Genomic DNA, 20,081 nt, shown 5'->3' on the forward strand with positions numbered 1-20,081 from the left:
ACGGCTCAGCGCTGCTCTTCTCAAGGAGCAGACGATTTTTTTTTTTGTTTCGAAAGCATACGACGAGAAAGCTTGTTCCGACGGTGCGGTTACCATTCTTCACACCTACTGTCAAGTCCGGCCCTCTTTCACTCGTCTTTCCTAGCTTTTACCATTTTTTATTTCTATTTTTTATCACTTTGTTATTATTCTCGCCTGCTCCTTGAAATTGTTCCGACGGGAAGTGTTTGTAGAAGCCGCGAGAGGATCGAAACAAACGCCAGATATGTTAGAAAAAAATGAAAAAGGAAAAAGAGCGACTGGAAAGGACAAAACCGGGAGAGACACCTCGATGCCGTTTAACGCCGCCGATGCCGACACGCTGTGCTTGTTCCCACCCCTCCCTCTTTGACGGCTTTCCTTTCCTTACCTTTCTAATTTTTCTTTCTTTGCAAACGATTTTCCCATTCTCGTTTTTTTTTTCGATGGTAGATAAGGCGACATGACCGCTGTTCTTAGGCAAAGAAAGAACGATGCGAGGTCCACTTTGTCGTATTACGAACGTTGCAGAGCACACAGACGGCGATGTCTTTGAACGCTGTAGCGTTTCCAAGATGCAATACCGACAAGTTCTCTAAGTCATCCTCGTTCACTACCCTTTTTAGAGTTGTGTACATTGACAGCAAAATACTAATAATTAGTAATTGTTGAGGTTTAACGTCCCAAAACCACGATATTATTATGAGAGATGTCGTAGTGGAGGGCTGTGTAAATTTAGAGCACTAAGGTTTATTTGAGGTGCACCTAAACGTTCGCAGGTATAACGCAGAAGCAGAAGGCACAAGACCGGGTTGGTTGGCGGATCGTGGGAGAGGCTATTACCCTGCAGTGGTCGTAGTCAGGCTGATGATGAAGATTAAAGTACACGGGCCTCAAGCAAGAAGACGTCTCTTTTCATTCATCATTCTCACTGTGTCTTAAATCTTGAGATACAGCACTTGCAGAGGCGGAAGTCCAGGGGCTGTCAAATGACCCCCCCCCCCCCCCCCCCCACCATGTGCATGTTCAATGGGGGGGGGGGCGTCTCTTCCCCAATCCCCTTAGGCTCTGCAGACTTTAGCAACCTCAATCAGCGGCTGCATTTTTGTTCAGGACCCGTATGAACGTTGCACGAATGTCTAAAATGTCATCCTTACGATGTCAGGTTTATTTTGAGTATTTGAAGAGGCTATCCGCTATCAAAGAAGCTATCATAGTTAAGACGTCGGGTCTTAACTATGAGCTGCCCAGAGGGCCCATGGCGTGGCGGTCGGGCTCGGCCTGACTGTCCCAACATGGCAGTGACCCGCTGCGCTCCGAGTCGTGCCCATCAAGGCTTTCTATAAAGTTTTGCGTTCCTCCATTACACGGTTAGGGCAGCTTGACTACTCCCACCCTAATTTGTATATGCGAAATAAACGGCTCTGTTAAATTGGATACTGTGTCCCTGCTTTCCTGTTAATTCAACAAATATAATCCGTGCTCACTTTTTTCTGGGACTACCTCATCAGAAACGAAATTCGGCAGATCCCGCGTACTTTGAGAATCGATGTTGTGCGAATCATGCGGATAGAAAGTTATTGGAATATAATTTCAAACATGAAACATTTCTTTGCGTACTGCAAGCATTTTGAGCGTCTATCTATCTATCTATCTATCTATCTATCTATCTATCTATCTATCTATCTATCTATCTATCTATCTATCTATCTATCTATCTATCTATCTATCTATCTATCTATCTATCTATTTATCTATCTATCTATCTATCTATCTATCTATCTATCTATCTATATATCTATCCGCTTACGCCTGAGTGTTCTCATCGTGATTACCCCCTTAACTTGGGGTAAACCAAAACCAGTACGTGAGGGTGAGATGGCTTGACAAATACGACTCGCTGGTCACAACATGAATGATGTCACAATCCCGTCGTGTACGTCGTCAAACACTTTTCGTCAGACAGTGGCCCGTATACCCGCGGGCGGGTATGTGCTACTGGTATGAGAGTATGTCCCACAGGTGATTGGCACTCTATATCTACCCAGCAACAGTGAGAACGCAAATAGGTAATTTTAGCGTATGGTCGTTAGAAAAAAACTGACATGACGGCAGCGTTGACCCGATTCATGCAAAGAAAAAATGTCAGGGTTCCAAAAGGAATGGAACCCCCGGCATTCTTCGTGGCAATCAAATATTCTGCCACAAAGCTACGCGTTGTTCGTGTGCTGCAAAATTATACTACACGTTATCAAGCGCTTGTCGGTGTAGCTTGCAGTCCTGTCTCCTTTCTTGTCTTTTTTTAGCATTTGCTCATCTAAATATTGAAATACCGAACATAGCCCTATGAACTTTCTCCGTAAACATGTTCTGTATACGGGGCTGGTTCTGAAGGTTCGACCTCTAACCCCCTCTCATACGAAATTTTTTACGTTGTGAATGTATACAAAACCTGCGTATATGCTTGCATCTATAGATAAATACGCACATACAAATAAACGCACAGACACCCCTCTCTTTTCCTCTCGAATAACCTTCGTGGTACGCCGCTGCTACCGAAATCACTCACGCACCAGTCAACTTTCCACTTGCGCGCTCTAACGAAATGTCTCGTCATATTTCATCCCTTACGGTCGGGTCTATTTCACATGCACGTCGTTTAGCATGGGGATACATTGCTCAATCTCGAACTGATCATATCGCATTCCGCAGCGCCACGGCCGCATTCTGATCGGGGTGTAATGCACAAAAGCTCTGGTGCAGCGTCCCATCACAAGTTTGCGCCTAAAAGAGGTGCTTAAAAATTAATCCGAAGCCTATCACGGCCACAGCGAGCACCTCTCGCAACCCGGTGCGGTGTACGAGTGCATCTCTGCACTGAAAACGATGACACGATCGAAAAAGAGGGCACGGAGGATCGACTGGCTCTTTTTTTTTTTTTTGTTCTTTGAGCGCTTTGTATAGCTTCCCACTGTGATTCCAAGAATGCGAGCACTCCGACAGGACCACCTCTTGGTTCCTCCTCCCTGTTTTGCTTTCGGTGACTCGGTAGTAGCCCCGATCAATCAAACATCCCATTTCAGTCGAAAGGCCGCGGTACCGAAGTGACTACTGCAGATCGCTATCGCGAAACGTAAACGTTTCGATGGGCATCGTATAGTAGGGGCCTAACCACATTCTTGTTTCTTTTTTTTTCTTCGGGGGTGTTTTCAGCCACTCGTACGTGTGCTTCTATGTTTGTGTATGCATACACGTGCAGCACTGAAGGATATCTGAAGTTAATCACAATATCTGGCGTTTAACGTCCTAAAACTACCATATTATTACGAGAGACACCGTACAGAAGGGCTCCGGAAATGTCGACCACCTGAGGTTTTGAAGTCCACCTAAATGTAAGCACATGGGCCTCAAACATTTTCACCTTCTTCGAAAATGCAGTCGCCACAGCCGGGATTTGATCCAGCGGCCTCCGCGTTAGCAGTCGAGTGCCCTCACCACTAAACCACCATGGCGGGGCCATTTCTGAGGGTTCTCCACACAACTATACCTCTATAAAGGACCGCTTCGCAACGCCGATGTGGTATAAGACAGCTTCACTGGAGTAAACATAGTTTAGTGTTGTTATGTCACAGGACATTGTGTGGAGCTTTATTGTCAACGCGTCCAGTATTCATGTGCCCGCATATGACGTAACTAATACTGTTGTTATTTCACTGTACTTCGTATTCTTTTTCATGTCGTTATCTAAAGGCGCGTCATGCACTAGCGATTTTTTATATGGCTGTAGTGATTTACTTGAACGGTCCCGAAGGACGATCTTACCGAACATTTGTTCATCTCGTAGAAGACGTATAATTTAAAGAATTATGGCAGCTTTGCACCGATGGTGACGAGGCTGAACAAGTGCGGAGATATGCGGTCCTGCTTGTTTCCCTTCATTTTTCTCTTTCTTGCTTGCTCTCTTTCATTTTTTATGCTCTTTTGTTCTGTATGGCATTTTTCCTTTTGGTTTCTCTTTATTTTCTCATCAACCTGGTGGTTTTTTCTCTTTTATATATATATATATATATATATATATATATATATATATATATATATATATATATATATATATATATGCTTCCCTCTCGCTCATTCGGTCTATGCTATACTTTACGATTTCCTGTCCTCCTTTTCTCCTCCTCACCTTCATTTCTCTCTCTCTATCTATCTAATTTGTCACCATCACTATCTCTGTTTTTTCCTCTTTCCATCCTCTTGTCTCTTTCTTCCTTCTTTTTCTTCCTCTCGCCCACTTCTTCGTTGGCTTCCACTTTATTCCTATCTTTTTCTCTCTATTTCTTTCTTTTTTATTCTTTCTATTCTCTTTTACTTTCTTTTTTCCATTATTTTACTTTCTGTCCGCGTATTAAAATCCCACCTCATCAAAAATGTTTGTTTCTTTTTCTTTCTATCTCTCTCTCCGTAACTGTTCGCTCGCCCGTCCAGTCATTGCGACCCCAGCCCAAGAAATCGCCGCACGTGTTCGGAAAGCGAAGTAGAAGATGAAGAAGACGACGAACAGATCCCGTGTCGGCTCCCGATGATGATCCCTTATGTTTCCGACAGGCTAATTGCGGCGAGCGTCAACAGCATCTGCTATTTTTTTTTTAAGTAACACAACACACACACGCGAGTTACTAGTAAAGCTCTGCACGAGTCACGGGTTTGATAATGGGTCGCATCACTGCTATACTAGGCAACAAATTATCTTGGCCGTGAAGTGAAGGGTACGAAGGCAGGGCTTTCGCACGTCCGTGCTGTTCCGCAAGTAGCGCGACAGCTTGCGGCTATAGTTTAGGTTTTGCTCGCTCGCGTCGTTAACGTGTTTACAAAATTATAGTCCCGAAACAATGTGAATTAGAGAAACATTTCGATTGTTCAGTGTGTATTTTATCGTCACATGAAGATATTTTTTTTTAGAATTAAACGGCGCGTTTGCGACCGCACGCTAAACCACTACACCATGGACGCCATATTTACTTTGGAAAACAGGTGTGCTGAAAAGTTGGTGCTCTCAATGAAATAGAAAAGGCAAGGCATTCTTGGGAAGTGAACAATGACAATAGTGAACAATAGCTGTGTGAGACTCAGAATAAGTAAAACATCGTTTATTACAGCAAGGCAAGTAAGGAGACTGTCAGCAAATCTAATGACCATTTTTGGCGTGGTAGCAGGCAAGCGTTTCTGTTCTGTAGCTTCCACAGTACTACTAGAGGGTGCTGGAATATTCAAATACACTCTATAATACTGCCAAGAAAAGTTGGTGCCGAGCAAACTGTCTTGAGCGCGTATGGTAGAAGTGACCATGTACTGACGTTTTGGTACAGGACAGTTTCTGCATCGTTTTATTTTTTTAGTTTATTTCCTAACAAATAGTAGAGGGCGCCGTTGTCCCCTCGGTGTCAATCAACAAGAAGTGCCGGTGCTGGAGACACTACGATGATGCGCTGGCATGCTTGGAAATGTACGTTGTCTTTCTCAAAATGTACCCGATTGGGCACCGCAAATGCAAGAAAGGAGTTTTTCATTGGTCGCGTTACAACCTGTGCGTCACGGCAGCGACTGCGTTCTGCTTGGCGTCCCGTTTCCCGAATGGCACGAAAGCGCGCAACGTGTCGCGCGAGAGATCGTGTGAACGGAGTGCCGCTTCTTGCGCACCGGCTTTGTACGATGGGTTTTCAGTAAGATATTTCAGCAGGGTGGATTTACCGAGTGGTAAGTACGGTAATACTATGTGCCCTCATGGTCAAAACGTAGCTCTTGTTTTTTCACGTTATAGCCACGCGAGTGGCTCATTGCGTGTGTAAGTCTAGCGTGATGAGATGATCAAAGCGGATAATTGGAGGTCTTACAGACTAAAATGGCGGAATCCCAACCACGAAGGTACGATATTAGCGTACTTACTGTGTGGTAAATTGGCGCTGCTGAAGCACCCTGTTAAATTTCGCGCCGACTTCCCGTCCACAGCGCCTATCTTAGGGAGAACCCATAGATAGCGGACTATCGACAGCTTTAAATGAAGCTAGAGGGAGAGATATATAAGACGAGGAAAGGGTAGAAAGTTTGACCTGAATTCAAACATCTGCTTTGCTACTCTGTACTCAGAAGAAGAGTAAGTGGAAAGAAAGATGGAAAGAAAACTGGAGAGTAAAAAAAAAAAGCAGGTGACTTAGAAACGGGAGAATATTAATATGTCTAATATCGGCTGCTTCAATGTAAAGTGCTCAATAAAGCCACATTTAGTTGCCTGAATGCGTACTTCACATTGGCATGTGTGTAAGTTTTAAGTGTAAATAAAGTGTGCGTGCGCAGAACGTATAAGCAAGCCATCTTGCGGCTCGCGTGTGCACACCATGGAAACCCAGAATATTGCCGTCCGTCTAGTTTTCGTCAATCGACAACGCTGTTAAGAAGTGCATGCCGCAAGGGACACTGCATGCTCATGCCATTCACTCTAGGCCCTTCAATAATCGTCACGTTGAGATAATACCACGGCACAGTTCGCACACTAAACTGAAACATATGGCTGTGACCCACCACATGTCTCGGATAAATTTGACCGCACTGTCAAAAGAAGGTGCTTCCGCAGTGTCTACTGTATTCGTTAGGTTACCATCATTATCACCACCCTCAATACTCCCACCGCAGGGCCATGATGTGACGCTTGTATCGCCACTTAACCGGGTCCTGTGCTTGCAGCGGTCACGTTATACACGCCAACTTCATCTCGTGCAACCTAATGCCTCATAACCTAATGTCTCTCTCGAACTTTCGCGCTCTCTTGGAATCCGACTTGTTATAACAAGCCGGATTCCAAGAGAACGCTCTTAATCAACCGCGGTTGCCTTGCCCATTGTCCCGCCTTCAAGCTACGTGCACTTCCTATGGCCATTTCTGCTTCTTAATTTCGACTAATACGTTCTTAATACATCGTTTTTTCCTGAGCGACTGCCATGCATTCGTGAAATTATTTGCACGTTTGTGGAGCTACAAGTATTTGCCTATATGTGAAACTGCGAATGTTCCGTACATTCGACAAATTAGTGCGCGTACGTATTCTCGTGTGCTCGCGTGGGCGAAGCATCACACGAAACTAAAGGTATTTACGCGCAGTAAGAACGACGAAGGCGCCGGAAACGCGATTCCGAAAGAAGTGCGGTAGCCCTAATTGTGTTTCACCTTAATCCATGTGTCTTCACCGGATTACGTGCGGAGCCACACTCAGCCAAACTGCGGTTCCGGTGATGCAGTCTGCTTTATTTTACTGCTTTGCGAGATCCAAAGGCAGTTTTATAAAGTGCTATGAAAGTTTTCTGTTGCTACTAATCAGTGCGGCAAATTTGAAAGACTTTTTTTCTCTTTCAATATCATAGCCGGATACGATAACCAAGACCTCATTATTCGCTGAGAAAAGGTAAGTCACCTAATGCTGATATTGAAAGGTTCATGTTACATACAGAAAACAGTAGGTGAAGATGCGACATCTTGTTTCGTGCGTGTATGTGTATGTGGCGGGGGTATTTTTGCACTGCATCCTGCGTTTTCATGTGCATAATTTACTGTATGCAGATTATGTTTTATTGTTCCTTTTCAAAATAATAAAAAGGGATAACCGGTTATTTCACATGCAAAAAGCCCGATATCATTGTAACATGCGTCGTAGCGGTAGATACTCCGGAGAAAGTTCTAACCACTGTGTAATCTTTTAACGTGCTAGCCGTTGCATTGACAACACAAGAGAAAATGTCAAGTATGCGTTGGTTTTCTCGATAAGTCGGTGCCAAGAGAACAACTGAGCAACGAACGCCTCCTTTATTGAGATGCCTGAGGAATGGCTCGTGTTGCCAGCGGAGTCGTCCTGCCTTCAGTTTTGAGCAAGCGCCGCGCAGTGGCGCTCAATACCAACACTGTTATCACGGCGTTTTCTACTTGTGGCCCCTATAGGGACGCGTCCCTCGAGAGTTATTCGAGATCTGCAACCATACACGACTATTTCGGAGGCTATGCAAAATCTCGAGTTGTTGCACCGTCCGCCACAAGTGATGCTACAAACCGAGAGTAATGGTAAATGAAGGAGGGAAAGGATGTGGCAGCTGTTTTTGTTCTCACGCAGCAGGCATTTAAATAGAGGAGGCGTTGAACTGAGTTACTTGGATTCAGTTTTTAATGCGTCTCATGCTCGTGTTCGTGTTCGCTATGAATATTTGACGCTGGACACTTTGGGCGAACTAAGTTGAAGATTGCTAAATTGCATGCGCAATGCATTGTGTATATACGTACAACGGGCGTTATGAATATTGTTATACAGGGTGCGGCAAACTGACGGTTGTGCCAGGCTAATGCCACATATATTGAGCGTCAAGTTCAGGTTCCACTCAAGAGCCGGCCTGAAAGACGTTTTACAAGAACAAGTGCAGTTGCACTGAGTTCTATGGTTTTCTACACACGTTGATGGATCTCACTCGACGCGCTGCCGTTTGCGAAATGAACATACAGTATGGCGATTTTCTTTTGTTAAACGTACCGTAAACTGCATTGCGGCTTTTCCTTTGTCATGCTCTACTGTATCACACTATCACACTGCGCGTAAAGAAAAGATGAATCTTTCTTCAGTTTTACTGTTCGTGTTGAGATGGCAGTGCACGTCGTGAGGCGAGTCTTTGTAATAAACAACCCGAAGTGTTCAAAAAAGAAAAGAATCAGTGAAATGTGAGAGGGCTATGATTTTTGTGCGCTTCGAAGAATTTATATTCACCACGACGTTGTCTCAACGGCCACGCCGTCTCACATCCATCGTCCTCGCCGTACATAACAAGTTTGCTGTATTATAGACTGTCGCGTCGGTGTATACATCACTCTATTCACGCCGCTTTTCACGTTCTTTATTTCTCTTTCTCCCGTTTTTCTCTTGTCTTGTTTTTTCTTACCATACATCAAACGGAAGATTGAGAGACCCTCAACGCGTCGACGTCTCCGAAAACTTTCTTCATAAGTTGCGTTGTGACCCCAGAAAGTCAGTGAACAAATAAAAAGGAAGAAAAATAGTGGGAGATGGCTCAGCCTTAAGTTCAGAAAGTGTCGCGCTTAGCCAAGAGATGGAACAAAGTATAGTGCGACATCAAGAAAGGCAAGACAGAGAAGAAGACTTAAAAGGAACCAAGCAGCAGAAGAATGCGTGAAGAGCTTGCGTCGCTCATCTCCTCCTCCTAACTTTTTGTCTGGTTGGTCTTGGTTACTTCCACGCGAAAAAAAAAAGAAAAGCCCACGGAAGAACAAACAATGCTGCATCTCTTCGCGTACTGTCGGTGTTGTGGGCCGCATACAACACCAGCAAGCAAACGGTAGCCGTGGTGCTGAGGCGTACGAGGCTTCTTCGACGCCGGCGCCACGGCCGAGCGACAACAAGGAGGAGGAGTAGAAGGGGTCCGAGAAGGAGTTCGAGAAGCAGCAACATCCATAAAGATGCCAAGGGCCCCGTCATGGAAATCCCGGCGCGGGACCTTTTCACGGGTCCGGCCCGGCTCGCCGCTCGCCCGCTCGCTCTACTGCGCTCTGGCTCCGGTGCCGAGATGATGTCCCCGCACGAGGCTCTACAGACTTGGAAGGAAAAAGGAAAATGGATGAGAACACTACGAGGGCGAGAGATGCAGGAGTGAAAGGAGCGCTCTATAGCAGCGCGCTGTAGTTGTGAGTTCGGAAGAAGCTGTGAGGACTGCAGCAGCAGTAGCAGCAGCACAAAATGCCGGGTCCACGACTACGCAGGGGTCCCAGGACGAGATCAATCGATGCCGGGGAAAAGCATTTACGCGCTCTGCCGAGGAGACCACGAGTGCAGTTTGCATTCGCTGCTCGTTCCTCTCGGGTCTTACGGATAGGGAGTATCTCGGTGATGGAGTGAAACGGCAGTTCTGAAAAGAAATGAGTCAAACGAAGAAAGCTGGAACAATGAGGGTCCCCATCTTTCGTTTACGCATCGGGACTGCGCCTCTTCTTTCCCAAAAATCTATCGTATGTGCCTGCTGAGTTGGGGCAAGACCGCACAACAAAACTGGCCCGTCGTCGCCGCAAGACCAATCGATGAAGATGCACCCGGAGACGGAAATGAAAAAAAAAGGCTGAAACTACATCTGGTCGCTTCCTGTCTGGAAAGTACTTTGCGGTGACCTTTCGTCCTCAGGCATTAGGATGAGGTGCGCATTAGCAATCGGTTTTTCTTTTTCTTTCATTGTTTTTTCGTTATTTTGTCACTACCTTTCTTTTACGTAGCAATGAACGAGACTTGTAATGCAGGCTGAAATAAGATGCACCGCAGTTCTTTCGCGCTTGCACTCACCGCGACCGTTGCCCACAGCGCTGGTGTCCGGTGGCGGTGCCGACCCATCCAGGACGTGTTCCGAAACATCAAGCGTCCTTCAGGGCGCGCGCGCTCTCGCCACGAGACAGCGGCTGGTCCACCGGGCTTTTCGTCGTACTTTCCCGTAAATAACACCACACTACATGGTAGCGCAACACCTCTCGTTCTTTTCTGGCGGCCACTTGTGGACCTATAGAATGGTCAGTCGGGAAGAGGGGGGTCTCACAAAACGGAAGCACCAATTCGCACGCCGCGCACTTCCACCCCACGAACTAGAACACTCGGTGCAGCTCGTGCGACAGTCGCTGGTCTCCTCCGCTCACTTGTCCGGGACGGTGCGACGAACGGGACAGATGAAGAAGCTCTCGGTGGAGGGGCTCCAACCGATGAAGAGGGCAGGAGAAGCGCGCGGAGCGGGAGAGATCTTTTTCGGCGGCGGCTGCGTTCAGCGTGTGGCGTCGACCACCTGACACTGGGACGGGCTGGCGGCGAACAGAGGAGCGCTCTGCCACGGGACGGGAGTTTTGCGCCGGCGAAGAGGAGAGCGAGGCGGCGGCGCGTTGGGCCTCTTCTTCGCCGGGGGCACCCGTAGAGGAGCTTCCCCACACCCCCGCGAATCTACACCCCCGCCTCCTCCATCCATCCGACGCCGCCAACCCGGCGCGAGCGTTAGACCCGAGCGTGGTGGCGTCTCTCGTCACGTGACTCGTTCAAACGGAGCGCGGGAAGGAGCGTCGGCGACGCCTCGCTGACGCTTTGGCGCCACCGAAAGAAGAGCGCTGGCGCTTCAGACGAGAAGTGGCGTCATAAATAGTTCGCGAGATAGACAACTCGTCAGTGCGTTTAGATGGGTTAGTTGGTGCTAGCTTCATGAATCCGCGATACCAGTGAACACACGCTGCCGACTACACCGAATGGCACAACACAACCACTGCTTCAGGCAGTGGTTGTCCTGTACCGTTCTGTGTAGTCTGTAGCAGTTTGTAGAGTGATGAGTAATCGAAAGTGCGTGTATGTGGTGACGCAGAACAACCACGGCTTCAAGCATTATGTCGTTTTGTGTTGTCTGTGGTGGACGTTCACTTGTTTAATGGATTTTCAAGAGGGATCTTCCTCGTCAAATAAGAATCTATGTAGCAGTTTTCGCATGGATGACTTGCCTGATTGGTTGCGCGAGCATACCGAGTGATAATCTGCATATCTTGTCTTCAGGAAGCAAATTACTTCTCCGCTGGTTCTCACGCACATATACCAACAAGAATCATTGTGATTCATTGGTTCGGGTGGAAAATAAATGCAGTTTTCATATGTTATTACTTGTTTCTTAAAGCATAACACAATTTGCGACGTGCGCCTTTGCGCTTGACTACCACTTCACTCTCATTATCTCAGAATTTTTAAACTTTTCTTAACGGATCATATCCACATGTTCTTTCTTTATTTTAGTGCTTTTAAATATACTCTACAGTTGCTCCAATAATATGCAATCACTTTACTTTACCTTTTTTTTCTTTCATTATGAAGGTTCATGTTCGTAATTGCACCAGTTGGAATCAAGAACAGAGTTTCGTGGGTGGTAAAATTATACCTCGCACAATAGAGCCACTGACGCTTTTAAATTCCAGTTAGTAGTGCCAGTAATTGAATAAGTGTGCGCACGCATAACGCTACTTGAAAACCTGTAAGGAGGAGTGCCTAACTGAAGATATACCCAAGGTAAATGTAAGCTACCAGTAATATGTAAGAAATGTAAATGGCCGCCGAGTAAAAAAAAGAGAGAGAGAGAGAGATGTTTTTGTACTGCGGGATTGAGGTTAGGTCGTGGTTTCGATGGTGGTGGGAATGCGAAAGAAAGAAAGAAGAAATAGAGAAAAATAAATAAATAAATAAATAAATAAATAAATAAATAAATAAATAAATAAATAGATAAATAAATAAATAGACTTGCTAATCAGCGTCAGAGAAAGTATGTCTCCCTTTTGATTTCATATAGATCTGCTTGATATTACCGACACTGCTACTGACCTGCTACTGCGATAACAACGGCAACTATTAGCCATCGCTATCGCACTGGCGAACGCATTACATTCCCCACTTCTCTTCGCGTACACCATGCAAGCGTTGACCCGGCATTTTTCTCCCTTACTAATGACGGTCCCGTTATACACCGACTTCCTCGGACGAGGTGTATTCGCGCAGTACACGGCGCCGGCGTCAGGAGAAGCGGGGAACGCGTCGCGCTCAAAGCTATCCTCGCGCCATCTGTATGGCGAGCCGTACAACTGGCGAGCACAAGACAGATCGCGGCCGGGATAGACGCCGCTGGCGCGGTCGATAAGGCGGCGATGTTAGTCGGACCAAGATTGGCCGTCTCGTCGTATCGAGACGCCACAACGGCTCCGCGCGGCCGGACCCCGCATCGTAGTCGCGCTTCTTTCAATGAGAAAGGAGTGAGGGAGTCGTGTTTCTTGAGAAGCAAAAGTTCCTGGCTGCTTCCCCGTCTGGTCGCGGAAGGCCAGATCGATAGCTCGTTTGGCGATTGCTGACGGCCGACGGTGATTGGCTGTCACCGGCGCCCAATGTTGTGTGACAAACGATACGGGTGATCAGCGGCCGCAGGAAGTCGCGCGATTATGCCGACGAGGCTTCCCCCTTTCCCCTATGTGCCACCGCCAGGCACGTGTGCCATACCGGGAATGTCTCGTCAGTGGACTCCTGCCCCTTGTCTCGTTTGTCGCTCTGTGAAAAGAACAGGGAGAGCTTCGACGGACACATACGTGGAAAAGTAGAAAAAAACGAGCAGCAGCAAGTGCGCACGCTCTTTGTTTAATGAATGTCTTTCCGAAAGCAGGATCCTTCGTCCTCCTTCCGGGAAAGACCAACGCTCTCGTAACTGTCGTCTTTTCGTGGGTGCGCGTCATCGGGACATATACGAGATGGACGAGCGTGGCTGGTTCTGCATCTAGACTAAAGTTCCCTCTGTCTTTTGCCGTTTCTTTCTGTTGTCCTTTTTGTTTGCTTTTCCGTAAAATTGATATCCGTAAGTCAGCTGGAGTCGCAGTACGGGATGATCGCATGCAAAGTAAAACAGAAAAAGAAATTGAAATATTATTTTTTTCTTCTTACAAGTAGTGATCGAAGTAGAGGACCGACAAATGGAGGAACTGCGAAAGTATTTGAAAGTTGTTGTACAAGTGGGCCAGTGCCTTTAGGACTTGTAAAGGCGTTTACTGGACGCTGTCCTGCCGACCAGTAAGTAGCTCAAGCAACAGCTCAAACCCAGGACTCCGATCACGAGCAGCGTCCACCAGCAATGCCAGGTAGAGAAAGGCTGACTAGATAGCGTTTGAGAAGATGCTCTACCGTAGCGTTACTCTTGGCTACAAAGTGTCAGTCAATGCGTAGCTGTGAGGTGGTATCTAATTACAGTGTTGACCAATAGCGCTGTGTCGGCGTTTTATCTGACTGTGGAAACTAGAGGTCCCTTGCCGTCGATGCAGCCTGCTTGTCTTCTGACGAAGCCATGCAGGTTTTCCTCGTGCGCCACTGTGCGCAGCGTACAACAATCGTCCACGAGAAGCTCATCTTTGTGTGGTAGGTTCAGTCAGGGGTCTCGAACTCAGCTCATCTGGAGAGCCACAGTCACGAAATTCAGTCCCTGAGGGCCGTAAAAGCGAAGGTTGTAGTATAATCAACAAATAAACTTTATCTGGCAGTTTCCCTCGGACGAGGCGAAAGGCAGAGGGGAGCAACCCCCGTCCCGTCCAAAACAAAAGTTTTGCTGACGTTCCCATGAAAGCGGGGGAAATACAGTACAAAACAAGGAGGACAATGAAGACATGGTACACTGTACATGGGCTGTACTAAGGACTAAAGCTTTATTGGCACACCCGGTTGCTTTCGTGGCGTACAACAAGAATTTATCCGATCATATTGCAAAAACAAATAATAGTAATCGGTGAATTACCGATAAGAAACTCGGCTGAGAAAAAAAGGCGAGGTATGACGTCAGACGATGAAGGGTTGGCTTAATTTGTTGCATACTCAATTTACTATTTCTTTTAGTCCGCTTCAAGTTCATGGCGTCTTGTTAAAGGGAAACGAATATTATATGACTCTTCACCATACTGCTTTGCAAATGTGAAAGGTGCCCATTAGGTATACTGAAACTACTGCCTTGCAAGAAATAAGCATATGCAGTGTTAAAAAAAGCAAATGTACTGTTTGAGTTGCACGGTCATTAGTTTTTAAAAACCACGCACAAGCCATCCCGGGTTGCCTTATCATCTGGAAGAAAGTATTTGTGATATAATCTCTGATACCATAAGGTTAATCACCGATTTCGACGCTTTCGCCTGTTTCGACGATGACACCAGAGATAATATTCTGCCTGCAAAGCAACTTTTTCTGCAGTATTATGTTGCAATGCGGCAAAACTGTCAGTTTGGTTCGTGTCTTATGGTCGGTTGGTTGGCTGCGCTATATTTCGAACAGATGGGGCTAATCTGATAGCAAAGACCATCTAATAATATAATATTCTTGGGTTGTAACGTCTCAAAACTAGTATGAATATGAGACGCAGTAGTGAAGGGCTCCTGAAATTTCGAACGCCTGGGATGGAAACGTGCACGCAGCGTTCTGATTTTCACATCCACCCGAAATTTGAATACCTCGGCCGGTACTCAATCGCGTGACCTGTGGGTCACCGGTATTTGCTACATCCATCCGACTAGTTCTTTTTTCACTGGTTCGGTGTCATTTTTGCGAAAAATGAGCTGATCGTTACGTTCAAGAGCACCAGCAAAAATTAAGTAGGAACGTAATGAACTCGAAAGAATAACGCTGACTACGAATCATTCTAAAAGACAGGGCATGCAGGCAAGGGCACAAGAAATGCATCGAGACAACACAAACAACTCAGCTCTCTTTTAATGTAATAAGAAGAAACCAACGAAAAACCACACGAAGACAGCAAAAAAGAACTATCTCACAGGACTAGCGCTGGACTTACAACTGAATGTTTAGAAAAAAATTGCACAAACCCCCAACACATTAAACAGCGGCGCGTGCGTAAAAGAGGCCATCCGTGCCAGCTCAACTTAGCGCACCTAACCGTAGTGCGCCGAGAGAGAGAGAGAGAGAGAGAGAGAGATAAATAGAGAGGAAAGGCAGGGAGGTTAACCAAGCTTGGCTCGCCGAAACGCACATGTAGCATACCAGCTATCTAGAAACGCTTTTTTTTTCCTGTGAGGAAAAGTGAGGGTTCACTCACGCATCACAATCGGCCCTGCTTCCTGATTTCAAATGCCTCACAGATCTCACGTTCATTCTTGTTTCGACCTTTGCCCATTACGATCGCTGCTTTGAAATCTGGGACGCAGCCGCAGCTTTCGCAATGCAGAGGCAGGTTTCCACCAGTGCCTGGGGGGAGGAAATAGTGGTGTTCACGCAGCCTGTTATTCAGACAACGGCCCGTCTAGCCGATATAGACTCGACCACTTGACAAAAGAATTTTATTATTATTTATTATTGGGGTTTAATGTCCGAAAACCACCGTATGATTATAAGAGACGCCGTGGTGGAGGGCTCCGGAAATTTCGACCACCTGGGGTTCTTTAACGTGCACCCAAATCTGAGCACACGGGCCTACATTTTCGGCTTCATCGAAAGTGCAGCTGCCGCAGCTGAGATTCGATGCCGCGATCTGCGGGTCAGCAGCCGAGTATCTTAGCCACTAGACCACCGCGGCGGGGCGACAACAGAATTCGGTATGCTACCGAAACAGAGCATACAGACGACTCGGCAGACGGCGTACCAACAATGTGTAACATTTCGGTGATGTCATTTTTGCGCATAATATCACACAGCCTAAAGAAGATTGCCGCAAGGAATGGCGTCAGGCTCGTGTTGTCTGCCCCGTGCAAACTCTCCAGGCTCTGTAAGTGCATAGCTATGCGATAAATTGATCGAGCAGTGTTTGCGGAAAGAAGCACGCTTACGTGTTCACGAAATGCGCTGTTTCGGTAGTGTACGGAATTCCCTCGTCATGTAAAGTATGTAGTTAATGGGCCGAAAAAGGAAGTGGGGATGACGACGAGTGGTGTGAGGGTGACAAAGAGGGAACACAGGAGCGGAAAGCGTTAAGCATAGCATAGCCGTATATAACATTGTATAGCAAGTGGAGAGAAAGTGAAGTGAGAGTGAGGACTACTTTTGAGAGTATGAGGTGAATTTATCGGGGATGAGAGAGGGTAGTGCTTAGCACAGTCATGTGGATACAACATAATGAGACGGATAGCACAGGCAAGTGATGTGGCAGCTGAGGAGGAGCGATACTAAGGAGAACTGACTGGAGGGGGAGAGAGAGAAGTATGATAGTGGGTAGGACATGTCATAGCCATGTATAGTGCAATGAAAATGCAAGTGGGTGGAATGACGAAGTGGAGAGGACGAGGAGCAATGTGACGTTAAGAGAGAGGAAAAGTACGGAGAAAGGGTAATACATAGCATAGCCACTGTAGTATAGTATAGCATAGCGAGGGATGGGAAAGAGAAGTGATGGTGAGGAGATGACAAAGATGGAGTGAGGGTGTAGCACGTTACAGCGGGGGCAAGTGGATAGTAAATTTGAGACATGCAGATGGTCAAGAGAAGGTGTTCTTTCTTTGTTACACCGCATACACCTTTGTCCAGCTGTGTATCATGTTTCATTTCATCGCTGAGGCTTTCCCGAGCTCCGCTGTGCAATCAATAACGATTATAAGTCTTTCGGAAGAATTATTCTCGCGAAAAGGACTTTCAAGTGCCCGTGTGGCAGAAAATTTAAAGCCCCGTATAATGTTTGAAAATGCTTTCGCCACAATGCGCCCCAGTTCTGCAGCAATGCTTACGCGCACCAGCAGTTTGTAGTTTGGTCGTAACCAAGGAACCTCCTTGGTCGTATCGGTTTACGTGCGTCGATGGGAAACGCCAATATTGTCAAAGGCTGGCGCGCACCAGCGCCATCTCTATTAATATGCAACAGCCCGCAATGCATTTAGCATCGGAGCCTGAAAACTGAATGAGGAACGTAATTGTTCCGAAATGTGGAATAAAGGTTTTATTTCTCGCGCTGCACTAAAAAATACGGCAACTTCAATGCGTGACTTGATTTACTGAGCTTTTGTAACTTTTGCTTCTTACGACACATTTCACTCTCTAAGCATAGGTGGTTCACTACGATAATCAACATCGCCAAAATTTGACGTGTTGTGTTGTCACGTAAATGTCATATTCTCTCGTAACAGGTTAGGAGGAAGCGCAAGAGGCCCACGGGACGGCTTTATGATCTTATGTGGTTATAAAAGGGAAAAGAAGAGAATAGTGAGTCCCTTAACTGTATGCATCTGGTGTGACACCTCAACAGTAGCTCACGAAGGATGGGGGTAAGGAGGAATTAAAAGGATAGGATTAAAGGTATAGAGAGAGAGGGGGGGAGAGATGCGCAGGGACAGCGAGCGACGACGGAAGTAAAGAGAAGATAGGAAACATGAAACATGGTCACAGGAGTCCGAGGACGGGGCACTGCTGGCGAGAGCTCGTGTCGGTGCCAGGAGATGGCATAGGGCTAATCTCCCATAGTAGAGTACCTAGTACTCTAAATCGTTAACCACTTTTTCTAAACACACAGCTGCCACTGGCGCAACCGCTGCAAGGCGGTAGCAGTGGACCGCTGCCATAGAGCAACATAGTAAACGTTACTGTATGCCGCCACCACCACGCGCTCTTCCCGATCCTAGAGCTATTGTTCTCGGAGTAGCTGTCGGTTTTGTCGGAGGAGCTTTTAAATGCGAAGCATTTCTTAGCGAACTTCGGCGACTTTGAGCGTGTCTATCTATCTATCTAGCCGCCTACGACTTTTAGCTCTTTTGGCAGTTTCGCTAATGGCATCAATACCAAACTTGGTATGGCACAACATGACTGTATGAAGAACATGTTTCACTAGTTATAACATGAAAATCATATGTTTGTAATGAGTGTCATGATTTACACTTCATGGTTCTGCAGCTCATGCACTGGTTTCGTTCACATGACATGTTGCAAAACTGCTATATATGGTATGACATGATCGCATGGTGAACACAAACGACACACCCTTACATGAATATCATGACATGCGTGTCATGTAACAACATGACTACATGCCACGCTCGTGATGTGCTCGTGGCCGTTTCGCTAGCTTCACTTATAGCAAATTTGTTATTACGGGACAGGAATGGATGACGAAGGTAGGATACTGGTGCAAACATGATTAACATGATGCGTGTCATGTAACAACATGACTACATGCTACGCTCATGATGCGCTCGCGGCCGTTTCGCTAGCTTCACATGTACCGAATTTGGTATTTACGCGACGTGAATGGACGATACATGTAAATGACACATCCAAACATTATAATCACGACATGCGTGTCATGTCACAACATGACTACATGCCACACTCATGATGTACTCGCGGCCGTTTCGCTAGCTTCACAGATGCCAAATTTGATATTACGTGGCTTCAATGGATGACTAAGGTATGTGACTGGTGCAAACATGATAATCATGAGATGCGTGTCATGTGAGAACACGACTACATGCCACAGTCAAGGCGCCAACACATTTCAACGTGACGCGGTGTGCGTGCTCGACGGAGTTCATTTCGTGGCGTCACGCCGGCGTTGCCACGCTAGGCGCCGGTCCTGCCATATACTCACAGGCGCGCGCAGCGCTGCGTTGCTTTGACGCATGTGCGTTTCAGCGCGTCTGGCATCCCTCCGTCACGAAAAGATGAAGACGCAGTGTTGTCTGGGTAACGCATCGGCGCGAAATGCAGAATATCGCATTTCGAGCCAGTTGCCTTCGGGCCGCTCCGACGGACGCGGGTAGCGCCGGTCGCACCTGGCGTCAGTCTATAGAGTACTCGCGTTTTGCTAACGTAGCGTCGCCGTGCCCAGCGTTCACGCGCGCCAACACTGCATTGGACTATATTGGGCCCTTCATGATGCGCTCGCGGCCGTTTTGCTAGCTCCACATATACAAAATTTGGTGTTACGTGACGTCAATTCATGACGAAATTATATGACTGGTGCAAACATGATAATCCTGACACGCGTGTCATGTAAGAACATGAAAACATTCCATGCTCATAGCGTGCTCGTGGCCATTTCACTAGCTCCACATATGCTTAATTTGGTTTCACGGGGCATTAATAGATGAAGAAGGTAAACGACAAATCCAAGCATAATAATAATGACACGGAAGTCATATAGGGCATTATTTACCTCCACCTCGTAACATTGTTCTGATTTTAAAGTGACATATCAACCTTTCTCATTCGTGCTTCGCAAATCATCGATTCCCACTGTACGTGGTATCTGCCATTTTTTTTCTTCCTCGGTGAAGAGGAATTCCTTCGGCACTGGTCTTGCCCTTTTGTGTCGGTTTAGGACGGATGATTTGAACTTGTCTTTCGGTCGGCCTGGTATTGCTAGGCTGATACGTCGATGCGATGGCAGAAATGACATGCCAACATGTAAATAGACGAAAAGTACATATCCATGTTTTATATGTGCCTCTTATTTACCTTGCAATATTCATATGTGATTCTGCCCATTTCTGACAGATTTTTGTGAGATTGTGTT

At 46.6% G+C, this 20,081-nt stretch overlaps 1 protein-coding gene across 1 annotated transcript in view; it reads right to left on the minus strand.

The window, feature by feature from the left end:
* The window catches only part of nolo (ADAMTS-like no long nerve cord), a 285,907-nt gene extending 275,302 nt beyond the window's left edge, over positions 1 to 10,605 (minus strand). The window contains exon 1 of the mRNA XM_075889771.1: positions 10,394 to 10,605. Coding sequence (XP_075745886.1) covers positions 10,394 to 10,462 — 69 coding nt within the window. The 5' untranslated portion in view covers positions 10,463 to 10,605. The remainder of the gene's footprint in view (positions 1 to 10,393) is intronic.
* Positions 10,606 to 20,081: the final 9,476 nt, after the last annotated feature.

The sequence above is a fragment of the Rhipicephalus microplus genome, chromosome 1, assembly GCF_043290135.1.
Source record: "Rhipicephalus microplus isolate Deutch F79 chromosome 1, USDA_Rmic, whole genome shotgun sequence".
NCBI lineage: Eukaryota > Metazoa > Arthropoda > Arachnida > Ixodida > Ixodidae > Rhipicephalus > Rhipicephalus microplus.